We start from the raw sequence: 14489 nt of genomic DNA on the forward strand, positions 1-14489 counted from the left end.
CAATTATATTTTTTGTAGAAGTAGCCTAAGCTATTCCATCCCTTTGAGATTTCTTTCTTTCTTGTCTCAATAAACATACTTTAACTCAAAGTGCTTAAATTTTAAAATTTCATATTTTGAGTTTGTCCATTTTATTAATTACATTTGGTATAGTTGGAGTAAATTAAACATTACATTTATTTCTCTCTCAACCTAAAAAATTGGAGCCAACACCTGTTCCTAGGTAAAGGTTGCATTGTATAAAGTACAAAAATTATTTCTGAAAAAAATCTATAAAAGGTGAAACCAAAATTTTAAACTACGCGCTAAAAAAAAAAAAAAAAAAATCAAACATGTGTTACATAGTGCGTAACTTGGTCCAAGAGGCTACACGTTAGCCGTATGGAGTCTGGTGTGGGAACCGTTGGTGGGAGTGTTGTGGGGGCCGAGGCTGGTAGGCTGGCGCCTGCACCACCTGGATGATGCCACAGCCCGAGCGGGCGCCGGCATTGCCGGTTTTGAGGCTCTCAGGGTTGCCCCCGCGGCCCAAATCATCAACGCCGGCGTGGACGACAATGGCCAGGCCGCCGATGTAAGACTGGGACGAGGGATCTAAGGAGACGTGGTTGTCACTGACGTAAATGCTTGCTACGCCTTGGTAGTCGGCCACCACGTTGCCGAAGTCGCCGGCATGACGCTCCAAGTCCTCAGGAGCTCCATGATTTTTCTGTAGGTGGAGGAAAATTAATAAAAAAAGACTTTAAAGTTATTATTCACCTTTCAATAGTGGATAGGTGGTTAATAAAAGAGTATGACAACATAGCCCACCGATGTGCAAGGTGTTTAACTGGTAAATTAACAACCCGTTCTCGCAAATTCGTAAAGTCAATATTGACTTATTAACTACGTGCATAGGTGATATACTAAACATAATAGATACCCTTAAAAAGATTCATAGAAAACACCGACCTTACCTAACCTTGTTAGTATCTTAAGATAAGCATCTTATTGCTTCGTAATTACAATTATTACTTAACCTATACCTATTATAGGTTAGGTAATTGTAATTGCGAAGCAATAAGATGCTTATCTTAACATACTAAGTAGGTTAGGTAAGGTCGGTGTTTTCTATGAATCTTTTTAAGGGTATATTATGTTAAGTATGTCACCTATGCACATATTAAATAAGTCAATATTGACTTATTAAATTTGCGAGAACGGGACTAGTGAACAAATGCAAAAGTTTCACCGAACCCCAAGTAGTTACAGTATACAGCAGATTGTACAAGATAACCGTTTATCGTGTAACACTTACACAACACAGCAGGAACCGAGTCACACCAAAGGTTGTATGTAAAGGCGTAGTGACTGGCCCACCTTAGGTTACCTTGAGGTGCTTCCGGGGCTTAGCGTCCCCGCGGCTCGGGGACGCTAAGGCGAAGCACAACACTTACCTTGAAGGGGTTGAAGTGGCCTCCAGCAGCCTTGCACCCGTCGCCCAGGTCACCCTTCTCGTGAACATGGAAGCCGTGTTTACCTGGAGTCAGCCCATACACCGTACCTGTCAGAAGGCGGCCCTTTTAGCAGATAACAGAAAGTCACGCCCACAAACAGGACACTATAGAGGGGAGTGGGGGGGATGGAGGAATAAAAATTACATTTTTATTCAGCAGGTTGATTAATGTGAGAAGGGAAGGCAGCATAGCTGAGGTTCTCTAGACAACACTCTAGAATGTCTTATTTATTGTAAAAGAAAATTTCTGGCACGTGCTGAGCAGTGATGTGCACAATTACCCCTACTATGATGGCGGACCTTTATTCACTGGACGGCTGACCTACCTACGAAGACGAGTCCATTATAACTGCGGTGGATTTCCAGCCTGCCACTGATTTGGTTACTGCCGGGCACCAAGTCCACCACGGCAGCTGGGGCCTGCGTGGAGGTAGAGGGAGCATGTTAGGTCAGGGTATAGTGACCAGAGACCAGGGCTGGCCAACACTTCCTCATACCACCACCATATTTAACTTTGCGAAGACTTAAGGCCGCACATTGTATCCATTCACAGGTCAAACAACTTGCAGATCAAGTTTCATTAATTTAAATTGATTACCAAGACACCGCATGCGGCCTTAAGGCTTCCCACCCCTGGTATAGACAATCATATTACCCTTTATGAAGATACGAACAGACTTAACGAGGAGTCGCCAGACCTGCCAGCTCCTAGTTACGTTGCCGACTAATAGTTACAGCAGTGTTAACACAGGATGTGATGTCACCAGGACGGGTACATGTACCCCTGACCGCCTCTGACCTGGTAAATATAATTCGTTTTAGCCTTATTTGTACATTTTCTAAATTTGTTTGGTGAAATTGATTTCAGAATTTACCGAGCAATTCTCTGAAAAAAATTGGGCAAGTTCAACTGCGCCAAAAGTTTTGGAAGCTTCCAGAAACAGAACGAAGCTACCTTACGAGTTGCAGTATTGAATAGGTTCAGTCACCAATACATCAAAGCGTTGTTGAGCAACAAGTTTTGTTTTCACCTTTGAAAAGGCAAATTCTAATTCGTGTAATTCGTAAGCTTTAAATGCCAATTAATAAATTGTCATTTTTATTAATAACGTTTAGGACCATAGGTCTACAGTTATCAGAGGACATGGCAGCTCGGCAGCTCTTTGGAATGGGAACAAGGCCGGTAGAAGTGCTTTTTACAGTTGGCGAGTTAAGTCACGATGAGATTAGTCAGCGCTTCTAGTTCATATTCGTAGTTCCCGCCGCTCACACCGGTAAGTCTCGTGGCAAATATGACATGTCTGTGTTTGAGGAGATAGGGCTCAATGCCGAGGAACTGTCAAAGTTCATAAAGTGTATAATGTGATGTTCAATGTTCTAAACGACTCCTTGCGCATGAATTCTGAATGTTGCCTTTTTAAGACTTTTCTAAAAGTTTTTGAAAATTTTATCTCCCAGGATCAACTTCCGTTGCCTCCGTGTGTCAATCTTGCCTCCATTGTTGACAAATTGCTAGCTCATTCGTTCACAACACTTTAAATATGAACATAGAATGAAAACTGCGAGAGTTTCAGTTACACACTAAATTTAAAGTAAAATTTGCATTTAGACAATTCGACGATTAACAAAATAGTAAGCCGAATTTTAAGAATAAAACTTGTGCAATTCCTCCCTCTCTCCTTGACGCTAAACGTGACCCGACAATGTTGCACAACCGTGCATGATCAACGGCGCCCCAACCATGTCCACTGGAATTGTTGTGCGAATAAAATTCCTCCTATTGCTGAAATGCTGAATACAAAGACTTAAAACTGAGGAACATGTAAAACGCCTTTGTAACAAGAACCGCGAAGGCAAGACCCCGGGTCTATGCTGGTTGTACGCGGAAGTTTATCACAAATAAAAAGACAAGGTAAACGTCACCAAGGAAAACATTGACAAAGGTTGGACAAAAACTACACCTGTGACTGGTTTGAAGCAGCTGAGGAGCAGCCTGTGCCACGGGCCTACCCGCCGGCGTGTTCCCAGTATACAATAAGAATGATGCGAGGAAATTACATACCGTATGGGAAAACCTTAACAATACCCGTTACGCTTTTGTGTCATGCCAAGGCTGTTGTTGAGAATGGCTCACGACAGTGGTGAAGGGGGTGGTGGTGTTGAGGGCGTTCCTCGAGAACCCCACAACCTCTGTCTTTTGTTAGGCTGCACATCACAGTGATCACTACCAAACCTAGCATATATTACGGCAATATTCTAAACAAACGTACTATAAAATTTTAAAAAAATATCGATGATTATAGATTATGCAAATGGTTTTGTTTAGTTTAGAGTATTACACCGATTACAAGATAATATCGAGTCGTAATTGGTAAACTAGATTACTCCAAAACAGTCATCTGTATATAATTACTGTGACAATAATACACACGGTCAAAGTAAACGACAGTCATATTATAGTTTCGCAGCGTTTCTGCCCGAAACGCTGCGCGTGCTAGTGGCTTTACAAGACTGTAATTACCATATTTGTATCCTCACATTCCTTATGTACATTCTTGTATATGCATAAATTAATAAATAAATAAATAGTAAAGTTACACCGGTACACATCGTTACCTAGCTAATACAAAACACTGTAACTAGGATAATTAACACATGTACGTTAAGGAGAACTTCACAACTTCATAGCGACAGCATTTAATGAAAATTTAATTTATTTAACGCCGACTAACCATCAAGCTTCGCCGCTTAACTTGTCTAGATGCGTGGTGGGTGACGGGGCCTGGATGACGGTGACTTGTCATATCAAGGTCGCCATGCTGGAAATGTGATCGTCCGTCAACCTCTATTTAGTGGACCTCTTACATAGTTTAGCTGTTGCTTGCCAATCAGTACTAACCAATCTGCGAGATGTATAGACATTTCCCGGCTGTATCCTTGTTGCGTTATAATTTAATTATGGTGACTAATTCTTTGTAGAATCTGGCCTTAAATGTATGGCTGTAGTGCTTGCACAGTCTTGAATTCTAGATCAGAAACTAATTCCACGAAAGTTGTATGGTAGATGGCACAGGATAAATTGTATAACAGTGCGAGTAATACCGACTTCTCTAAACCACCACAGCAAAATAATTCAGAAAAAATCAGGACTCACTGGAGGAGAGGCGAGAGCCACCAGGCTGAACATTCCTACTAGCATCATCTTCACCGGCATGTTCTCGGGAGTCATGTTCATCTGCGAAATAAGAGGACATGAATCATTATTAGAAATTAGGAATTGAACTACAGTGCAAATATTTGTCAGTCACGTGCATAATTGTCAGGTCCCGTGCCGAGCAAGAGCCCAATTAGGCTACACATGTCCCCCCAGAGAAATACCACCGGGATCCGACACTAGGATTCGTCTGGTTATAACGAGTGAAGGAAATTAAAACCAACTAGCCACCGACACTCTGCACTGCCCTAACTGGTACAGGACTGGTGGCCCGAGAGCAAAAAAAAGAATTGGCAGGTAAAAAGTTACCTTTCCTAATTCCTTATGTAGCCTGCTCACATTTTTGGAAACTAACCAGTTGCCCATTTTATAAGTGTACATGGATTTCTCTAAAGCTTTTAATGAAGTACAACATAAGAGACTGGCTCAAAAAAGGTACAGATGAAATAAACGGCAAAATATTAGAAAAAGTGAAAGTTAAAAGACGCACTGTCCTAAATTGAAATTAATTTTTGAATGCAAGGATGTGTATGTAACACCGGAAGCCTCTTGGGACAAATCCTTGGTTATATACATCGACAGAATATTTCAACCACAACACCTAACGAGCAAATGGCAGATTTATGATAAATTGGTAACCGAACAAGATAGAGACACCTAGCAAAACGTTCCAAATGAACTGTACAAATTGTCAGAAGACTAGCAAATAATTTTCATTCAGTATTGACAAGTACAAGACCCCGTCAATAAGGCCGGGACAATATGCACAACTCATAACAAGATCACGCAGCACTGATGGTGAAAATAACAGTTATTATCCAAGTTGAAGTTGCTCAACATGTTGAAGACGCAGTAAATGTCGACCACACCTTGTGGTGGCGGCCTTAAGCGTGTTAACTCCACCACAACTTGCCAACCAGCAAGTATATGCTAGTCTTGGACATGAGTAAATTCTGCATATGCAAATAGGGGGGGGCACCAATAGTGTAAATTAACTTTGAGGGAGGTGGGGGGGGGGGGTGATAATCTTTCTCCTCGTTAAAATAATTACACAATTCTATATTTTTGCTTCAAACAATTTTATTAAATTCTGATATTTGTATTAGGTCATCAAATTTGGATAGAGAAACCAAGATTCACTGACAAAAAATGGATCGAAAAATGTTAAATATTTTTTGAGCAGGTCGCCGCATTGACTGTCCAATACAGAAATTTACGAATATGCCTCTTTAGAGACGGGCTCAGCTTCGACGACCACAGCCCGAGGACGGGTTTTCTGTCTGTGACGGTCAGATGAACAGGGTCTGTTCCCTCGCCCTTCAACCCCTTCATCAGGATCTCTACTTTTATCTCTATAAAACGGTAAAGCTTTAAATTATCTATTTCACATGCCATTTATCGTCACAATTCGCCAGTCTCTCCAACGCCAAGGTCGATGGGTACGGAATCCTTACACCGGATATAAATCCTTACACCGCCATTTATCAGGCTTCAAGTATCCACATGCTCTATCCGATCCGATAGACCCCAGTTGTCACATATTAAACCGTAATTCCACGACACGTATTGTCATGTTCCTAGAGCGACGTGAACACTGCCATGGGAGAGCGTAGAGGCGCTAGATATCCCAGAAGAGTTACAAATATTACCTGTCACACCGCTGGTCAGAGGTGGAGTGCGGCAGGCCGGCGTCTGGACCGTGTTATATTTCCAGCCTTGATAGCAGTTGCCAGATACCCGCACACACACACACACATAACCAGTTAGGGCTCAACGCAGAAATCTATTCAGGAATGTCCAAATACGAATATTTAAGGAATAAATTCGGCTTTTCATCAGAGTATATTGCAGTAAGGAGATATTACAAGAGAGTTAGGTAAGAGGGCTCGCCCTCTGCCTTCCCCACAGAACACAGCACCTGGCCACCTCGTAATTATGGGAAAGTCATAGTTAATTAAAGACGTACAGCGGTCAACAGGTCCATGAGGCGCTAATTATGGTACATGCACATGGGTACAGGTGGAGGCGCAGGTGTTGCTACAGGTGTAGACACAGGTGTCGGTACAGGAACCTATAAATGAATTTATAAAGCGCTTTGGCTGGACTACAGTCACAGGTAAGTACTTTATAAATTCCTTAGTAGTTGTTTTTTTAGTGCATGTCAATTTGATCATACTGCATTATCTTATATCTAGGATTTTAACACACAATTATAGTCATTTTTTATGTATCATCTTCCACACAATCACAGGTGCAGCAGCCAGCTCAGGTGCAAGAACACTTGTCATTAGGGGGGCCGGTGGCTGAGTGGACAGCACGCTGGCACATAATCCTGTGGTCCGGGGTTCGATTTCCGGCGCCGGCGAGAAACAATGGGCAGAGTTTCTTTCACCCTGATACCCATGTTACCTAGCAATAAATAGGTACCTGGGAGTTAGACAGTTGTTACGGGCTGCTTCCTGTGTGTGTGTGTGAAAAAAATAGTAACAGTTGATTGACAGTTGAGAGGCGGGCCGAAAGAGCAGAGCTCAACCCCCGCAAACACTTGTTAGGACACAAGTGCTGGTACAGAAGATAAATACAGCGATATAAATCCATATTTTGTATTGACCAGTTGATACCACACTAGAGTGTAAGCGGGTAATGTGTGACACTCTCATTTGCTGTCAACTGGATGCTTCAGGAACCCTAGAGGATTCAGTGGAATCCCAAGTTACATTACTTTTCTAACATATCGAGGCGTAGTGGTTTAAGGCGTGTGCTTTGGCGTACGCAGTATCCAGGTTCGAATCCTCCTCACGACTCCTAATGATCTTTTCATTATTATTATTATTATGGAAGTCGTTGGTACTGCTTGCGTTAATGATTCATTGATGGTAATCGACTGGTAATCCACTAACGTGTTTACTTGTCCCATTTCCTGTTGTTTAGACCAGAGCTGGCCGGCCCATCCTGTGTTGATCTCGGGTCATCACTCTCACGGTGCTGTGTTGGTCGTGTCTCAGGTCAACACTCTCACGGTGTTGTGCCACTCATCGTAAAGACATAATATAAATTGAATACCCAGCATTGTTATGTGTAGATAGTTGTCATAAATGTTATTGTGCCTGAGTGTGCCTGCCTGTTATTATTACAAATATTACCACACACACACACACACACACACACACACACACACACACACACACACACACACACACACACACACACACACACACACACACACACACACACACACACGCACACACACATGTGTGCGCATCCTGGAGTATGCGGCCCCAGCATGGAGCCCGTACCTTGTCAAGCACAAGACGAAGCTGGAAAAAGTCCAAAGGTATGCTACTAGACTAGTCCCAGAACTAAGAGGCATGAGTTATGAGGAAAGGCTGCGGGAAATGCATCTTACGACACTGGAAGACAGAAGAGTAAGGGGGGACATGATCACAACCTACAAAATCCTCAGGGGAATCGACCGGGTAAACAAGGATGAACTATTCAACACTGGTGGGACGCGAACAAGGGGACACAGGTGGAAGCTGAGTACCCAAATGAGCCACAGAGACGTTAGAAAGAACTTTTTCAGTGTCAGAGTAGTTAGTAAATGGAATGCATTAGGCAGTGATGTGGTGGAGGCTGACTCCATACACAGCTTCAAATGTAGATATAATAGAGCCCAATAGGCTCAGGAATCTGTACACCAGTTGATTGACGGTTGAGAGGCGGGACCAAAGAGCCAGAGCTCAACCCCCGCAAGCACAATTAGGTGAGTACAATTAGGTGAGTACATGTGGGACGCGAAACTATTCAACACTGGTGGTACGCGAACAAGGGGACACAGGTGGAAATTGAGTACCCACATGAGCCACAGGGACGTTGGAAAGAACTTTTTCAGTGTCAGAGTAGTTAACAGATGGAATGCATTAGGCAGTGGTGTGATGGAGGCTGACTCCATACACAGTTTCAAATGTAGATATGATAGAGCCCAGTAGGCTCAGGAATCTGTACACCAGTTGATTGACAGTTGAGAGGCGGGACCAAAGAGCCAGAGCTCAACTCCCGCAAGCACAACTAGGTGAGTACACACAGCCAGGAGCCAGAGAGTAACAGTAAGGGGCGAGAAGTTGGACTGGCGAACAGTAACGAGTGGAGTACCTCAAGAATCCGTGCTGGGACCAGTTCTATTTCTAATATATGTAAATGACATGTTTACAGGAGTTGAGTCTTTATATGTCGATGTTCGCGGATGATGCTAAATTAATGAGACGAGTTGTGACAGATGAAGATTGTACTGTTTCCCTGTTTGTGGTGTATTAGGTAGTCTCCTGCGCACCTTAGAACACATCCGGTTACTTCAAACTGGTCTTAGTGTGTACAGGAACATTATGTATAGGAAAGTGTGACAAGCTGACTAGCCAATAATATGAAAGTTGCTGTCTTTGTATGTATTTATATATATACAAGAGTTCTTACATTCTTGTACAGCCACTCGCAAGCATAGCGTTTCGGCCAGGTCCTTAATCTGAATTTTCGTTGGAATACAACTCGCCAAATCGTTTGACAACCAACTACCCATTCACTGCTGGGTGAACAGATGTGTACAGTTAAGGATTGCCGCCTAGTCAATCCTCCCCGGCCAGGATACGAAGGCAGGCCAAATCGCTCGCGAAGAGCAGGGCGAGTGTTTTACCACTGCGCCTCGGGGACTCCGTTCCCTTTCTTACCTGATTTCTTCCATATTATTGTAGGATTTATATAGGTTTGTTGCCAGTGTTCAGTGTTTTGTTACAAGGTCTGTTCTTTCTAGGTGGTCCGTTACTCTCTGTCTCACGAGTCTCTCCGGCAGTTGTGAGTACAAGGTCTGTTCTTTCTAGGTGGTCCGTTACTCTCTGTCTCACGAGTCTCTCCGGCAGTTGTGACTACAAGGTCTGTTCTTTCTAGGTGGTCCGTTACTCTCTGTCTCACGAGTCTCTCCGGCAGTTGTGACTACAAGGTCTGTTCTTTCTAGGTGGTCCGTTACACTCTGTCTCACGAGTCTCTCCGGCAGTTGTGACTACAAGGTCTGTTCTTTCTAGGTGGTCCGTTACACTCTGTCTCACGAGTCTCTCCGGCAGTTGTGAGTACAAGGTCTGTTCTTTCTAGGTGGTCCGTTACACTCTGTCTCACGAGTCTCTCCGGCAGTTGTGACTACAAGGTCTGTTCTTTCTAGGTGGTCCGTTACACTCTGTCTCACGAGTCTCTCCGGCAGTTGTGACTACAAGGTCTGTTCTTTCTAGGTGGTCCGTTACTCTCTGTCTCACGAGTCTCTCCGGCAGTTGTGACTACAAGGTCTGTTCTTTCTAGGTGGTCCGTTACTCTCTGTCTCACGAGTCTCTCCGGCAGTTGTGACTACAAGGTCTGTTCTTTCTAGGTGGTCCGTTACTCTCTGTCTCACGAGTCTCTCCGGCAGTTGTGACTACAAGGTCTGTTCTTTCTAGGTGGTCCGTTACACTCTGTCTCACGAGTCTCTCCGGCAGTTGTGAGGTTACAGTTCTCAGGGACACCTGTCTACAGTCCAGTGGGTCCTGTCTTTTTCCCTGCTTGTATATTTGCGTGTTGTTTGACTCCTTGGAGAAGTGTGGCTATGGTCGCCCTTACGGTGAAGCGTGGAGGATTATCCTCAAATTGCTTCGTCGTGGCTTCAGCACCTTGGGTGATACGAAGGGCGCCCGCTGCCATGACCTTCCTATATTTTTATCGAATTCCTGGAGCTGACGTTTTCGTGTTCTGAATGTACTTGAGGGCGCAGACGCGTCCAACAGCCTGGTTGATCAGTCCGGCAACCAGGAGGCCTGGTCGACGACCGGGCCGCGGGGACGCTAAGCCCCGGAAGCACCTCAAGGTAACCTCAAGGAGGGCCACCATCTCCAGTTCATCTCCATACCTTCCCCCTACTTCATTAGCTCTGTTAGACTCGAGAGGAGAAACCACTTATTTGTTGCAGTTCTTCTGACTTCATTTAAAAACTCACTTGGAATCTCTAGTTAAGGTTTCCCGAGACTTCTCAGTCATGCTCCAATCCCCGCCACCTTCCTAGATAAGATTAATTTAAGTCTCTCTCGCCACCTCATTATTACTAATAGTCGTTTTCTTCCTGTATGGTTGGTCCTTAGCTCTCTCCTTCCATGCTTCTTCCTTGTCCTATTGAGGCTCTTAGTTTGGTTTGTTCTTATCTACCCGTTTATCTCTCTCTCTCTCTCTCTCTCTCTCTCTCTCTCTCTCTCTCTCTCTCTCTCTCTCTCTCTTTCTCTTTCTCTTTCTCTTTCACTTTCTCTCTCTCTCTCTCTCTCTCTCTCTCTCTCTCTCTCTCTCTCTCTCTCTCTCTCTCTCTCTCTCTCTCTCTCTCTCTCTCTCTCTCTCTCTCTCAATCACACACTATATTATGTCATTATAAATCCATTGATCGCTCACCTCGACACTCTCTGCTTGGCCTCTAGATAAATTACCCGAGACTCAAATTACCTAATTAACCAATTTTGGTCGTATCGGTTCAGTATGGAGCAAGCGCTCTCTCGTTCTTCCTGGGAGGGGAGTGTCCTCGTTCATTCTAGAAAATGTTTTTTTAGGGGAAGAAAACAAATGACAAGCTTTCAGGCTTAATATTTCGGGAAAATAGGAAACTATTCCTATTAAATAGGAAATAGGAAATAAATAGGAAATAATTGTTATTTTTTGCGAAGCTTATGTAAGGGAGCTGCGTGTTTGGTCTGTGTCGTGTGTGTGGCCGTGTCTGTGTCGTGTGTGTGGCCGTGTCTGTGTCGTGTGTGTGGCCGTGTCTGTGTCGTGTGTGTGGCCGTGTCTGTGTCGTGTGTGTGGCCGTGTCTGTGTCGTGTGTGTGGCCGTGTCTGTGTCGTGTGTGTGGTCGTGTCTGTGTCGTGTGTGTGGCCGTGTCTGTGTCGTGTGTGTGGCCGTGTCTGTGTCGTGTGTGTGGCCGTGTCTGTGTCGTGTGTGTGGCCGTGTCTGTGTCGTGTGTGTGGTCGTGTCTGTGTCGTGTGTGTGGCCGTGTCTGTGTCGTGTGTGTGGCCGTGTCTGTGTCGTGTGTGTGGCCGTGTCTGTGTCGTGTGTGTGGCCGTGTCTGTGTCGTGTGTGTGGCCGTGTCTGTGTCGTGTGTGTGGCCGTGTCTGTGTCGTTTATGTGGGTGTGTCTGTGTTGTGTAAGAGGGTGTGTGTGTCGTGTCTGTGTGGCGTGCCTATGTCGTGTACGTCGTGGTGTCTTGTGTCACGTCTACGGGCGTGCCTCGTGTCGGTGTCGTTTCTGTGTGCCGTGCATGTGGGCGTGTGTGAGAGCCACCCAGCCTGAGGCGGCGCCAGGTAAGAGCCTGGTGCCACTATGTAGCTCAAGGTGCAGCTGTGACACCAATTCGAGCCGAGTCATGCATAACAAGCTGTTATTAAAACTCCTTTTATCTCCTCTCCTACTTACTGTCTCTCTCTTTTCTTCACTGTCTTTTCCATCATCCTTTTCTTCTTATTCTGAAGCATAAATTCTATTCTCTAGCCGGTAGCTGGATGGGAAGGAAGTGTAAGTAATTATCAAACGGAGGCGCCAAGCTTTGGGAAGACTATGTAGCACCATGAGGGAAGAGAGGAACATGTGATTCCCTCGAGAGGGAAGCCTAAGCTTCGTAACTCTCCATCATTTTCACCTTGTGACGCCCTCGCTTCACTCTTCTCTTCCTCTCCTCTTTCTTCGTTTTCTCTTATTCTTACTTTTTGCTCATCTCTTCCTCCCACCCCCTTTTGCCCATCCTTGTCTTCCTACTTCTCTAATCATACTGGTTTAGCTCTTTCTCTTGGTAATTATCTTAGGCTGTTCTGGTGTTATGGGTGGGCTTAGCATACATAATTTGCATGCACAAATTGCAAATTATTTATCGGATAAGTTGCAGAGGTGATATGTTGTATGCAAATTTAGCATCTAGAGTATGCAAATGGAAACTTGAGTCAATAATGAACGCAGCGTGCATGCATAATTAACAGTCTAGGCTACGCCTTCTTTCTATTTGCATGAATCTGCGTTCTTATTTGAAGTTCATTCTGTGTGCATGGATTCTAATGCTCGCTGCAATATTACACGCAAACCTGAATGAGTAATAGCTAGAGAATGTCGCATGTGTTTGAAATTGAAATTGAAATTGAAATAAGTTTATTGAGGTAAAATACACACAAAGGGATGAGGTAGCTCAAGCTATTCTCACCCCATTCAGTACAACGTGTTAATATATACATAGACACACATCACAAATAAACACATTACCAAACAGTGTTATATGCCAGTTTGTTTAAATTTGTGTAAATCTAGAAAAAAATACGAGTACACAGTTTGTACTGTAATATAGATTATAAATAAATAAATAAATAAATGTTTATTTAGGTAAGGTACATACATACAAGAATTTTTTACAAAGATTGGTTGACTTATAGGTAGAGCTAGTACATACAATGCCTAAAGCCACTATTACGCAAAGCGTTTTGGGCATGAAATTGTAATCTAAGTAGTGTAATCAAATTTAACTCCAACAATTTGGAGGTTGTTGATCCGGAAAATTTCTTTAAAAGGTCAGGTGTAACGCAAACAAGTAATAACGATTTCACGCCCAACAAGCTACAATTTAGGACTGAGAACAGGAAATGCTTTTTCACCCACAGGGTTATTAACTCGTGGAACCGCCTACCCGCCGAAGCCGTAAATGCCAAAATAAGTAAACGACAACAATAGGTAAAGGCAATATTGTCTTTACACCAATCGGTAAAGACAATATTGTCTTTACCCATTGATTTGTGCCCTGTCACCTCACCCAAAAACGAATATAAGCTTGACACAGAATATGTAAAAATTGTCTTTGAAAATGCAAGAAGTGTCTTGCGAAACGCTTCTAGGCGTCAGACCTAGTGAAAATAAAATGATAAAGTGTGAAAATGAACTTTGGAGAGTTCATTTTTCAGCTACCCTCGACAGTGAAGAAAAACATAAGAAATATTGAGAAATATTGAAATATGCAGTGCACATACCCAATACTCATCTTTCTTACACCACACACATCTAATCGTCAAAATACGCATACACCTCATTTATTGACAATAAAAACTTAGCCAACACTGAATGAATAAGACATTGCCGTAGACATACACATTGCAGTTAACATACACCAAAAGTGTTGTTGTTGGTGATTAATTTGAGACGACGCTCTGTGGAAGTACTCACCTGGTTGTACTCAGTTATGCTTGCGGGGGTTGAGCTCTAGCTCTTTGGTCCCGCCTCTCAACCGTCAATCAACTGGTGTACAGGTTCCTGAGCCTACTGGGCTCTATCATATCTACGTTTGAAACTGTGTATGGAGTCAGCCTCCACCACATCACTGCCTAATGCATTCCACCTGTTAACTACTCTGACACTGAAAAAGTTCTTTCTAACGTCTCTGTGGCTCATTTGGGTACTAAGTTTCCATCTGTGTCCGCTTGTTCGCGGACCACCCGTGTTAAACAGTTTTTCCTTATCTACCCTGTCAATTCGTCTGAGAATTTTGTAGGTAGTGGTCATGTCTCCCCTCTTCAAGTGTCGTGTCGTGTCTTCCTGTGAATTGTTTGTTTGTTTATGTTGATCAGCTGATGCTGTGTCCGGTTCCTCTTGAGTAGTCTTCATATGTATATTGGTATATTTAAACATATTATTAATCATATTTCTTCCATAAATACTCTTAAAATTAATTACTTTGTTTTAATTTTTTGTGCATTAGGTTTTCTCTTG

General features: G+C 43.5%; 1 protein-coding gene across 4 annotated transcripts; it reads right to left on the reverse strand.

The window, feature by feature from the left end:
• Positions 1-107: 107 nt before the first annotated feature.
• On the reverse strand, positions 108-14297 carry LOC123768509 (superoxide dismutase [Cu-Zn]). 4 transcript variants are annotated; one of them, XM_069336188.1, is made up of 6 exons: positions 14244-14297; positions 4647-4727; positions 4225-4311; positions 1819-1912; positions 1434-1540; positions 108-706 (listed from the first exon to the last, which is right to left on the reverse strand). In XM_069336188.1, the coding sequence occupies exons 1-6, from the start codon at positions 14280-14282 to the stop codon at positions 374-376; spliced, it is 741 nt and encodes a 246-aa protein (XP_069192289.1). In that variant the 5' UTR covers positions 14283-14297; the 3' UTR covers positions 108-373. The 4 variants fall into 4 exon arrangements, with proteins under 4 accessions (XP_069192289.1, XP_069192291.1, XP_045615092.1 ...); XM_069336190.1 differs by lacking the exon at positions 14244-14297 and adding an exon at positions 6356-6380; XM_045759136.2 differs by lacking the exon at positions 4225-4311.
• Between the last annotated feature and the right edge of the window lie 192 nt (positions 14298-14489).

The sequence above is a fragment of the Procambarus clarkii genome, chromosome 35, assembly GCF_040958095.1.
Source record: "Procambarus clarkii isolate CNS0578487 chromosome 35, FALCON_Pclarkii_2.0, whole genome shotgun sequence".
In the NCBI taxonomy this organism is placed as follows: domain Eukaryota; kingdom Metazoa; phylum Arthropoda; class Malacostraca; order Decapoda; family Cambaridae; genus Procambarus; species Procambarus clarkii.

Excerpts from the sequence above, each read along its gene's own strand:
- LOC123768509 (XM_069336188.1), bottom strand. The coding sequence starts at position 14,282 with ATGACCACTACCTACAAAATTCTCAGACGAATTGACAGG. Across the intron at positions 4,728-14,243 it reads TTCTCAGACGAATTGACAGG|ATGAACATGACTCCCGAGAA; the intron begins GTAGATAAGGAA and ends CTTATTTCGCAG. Across the intron at positions 4,312-4,646 it reads TGGCTCTCGCCTCTCCTCCA|CATGGCGACCTTGATATGAC; the intron begins GTGAGTCCTGAT and ends TCACATTTCCAG.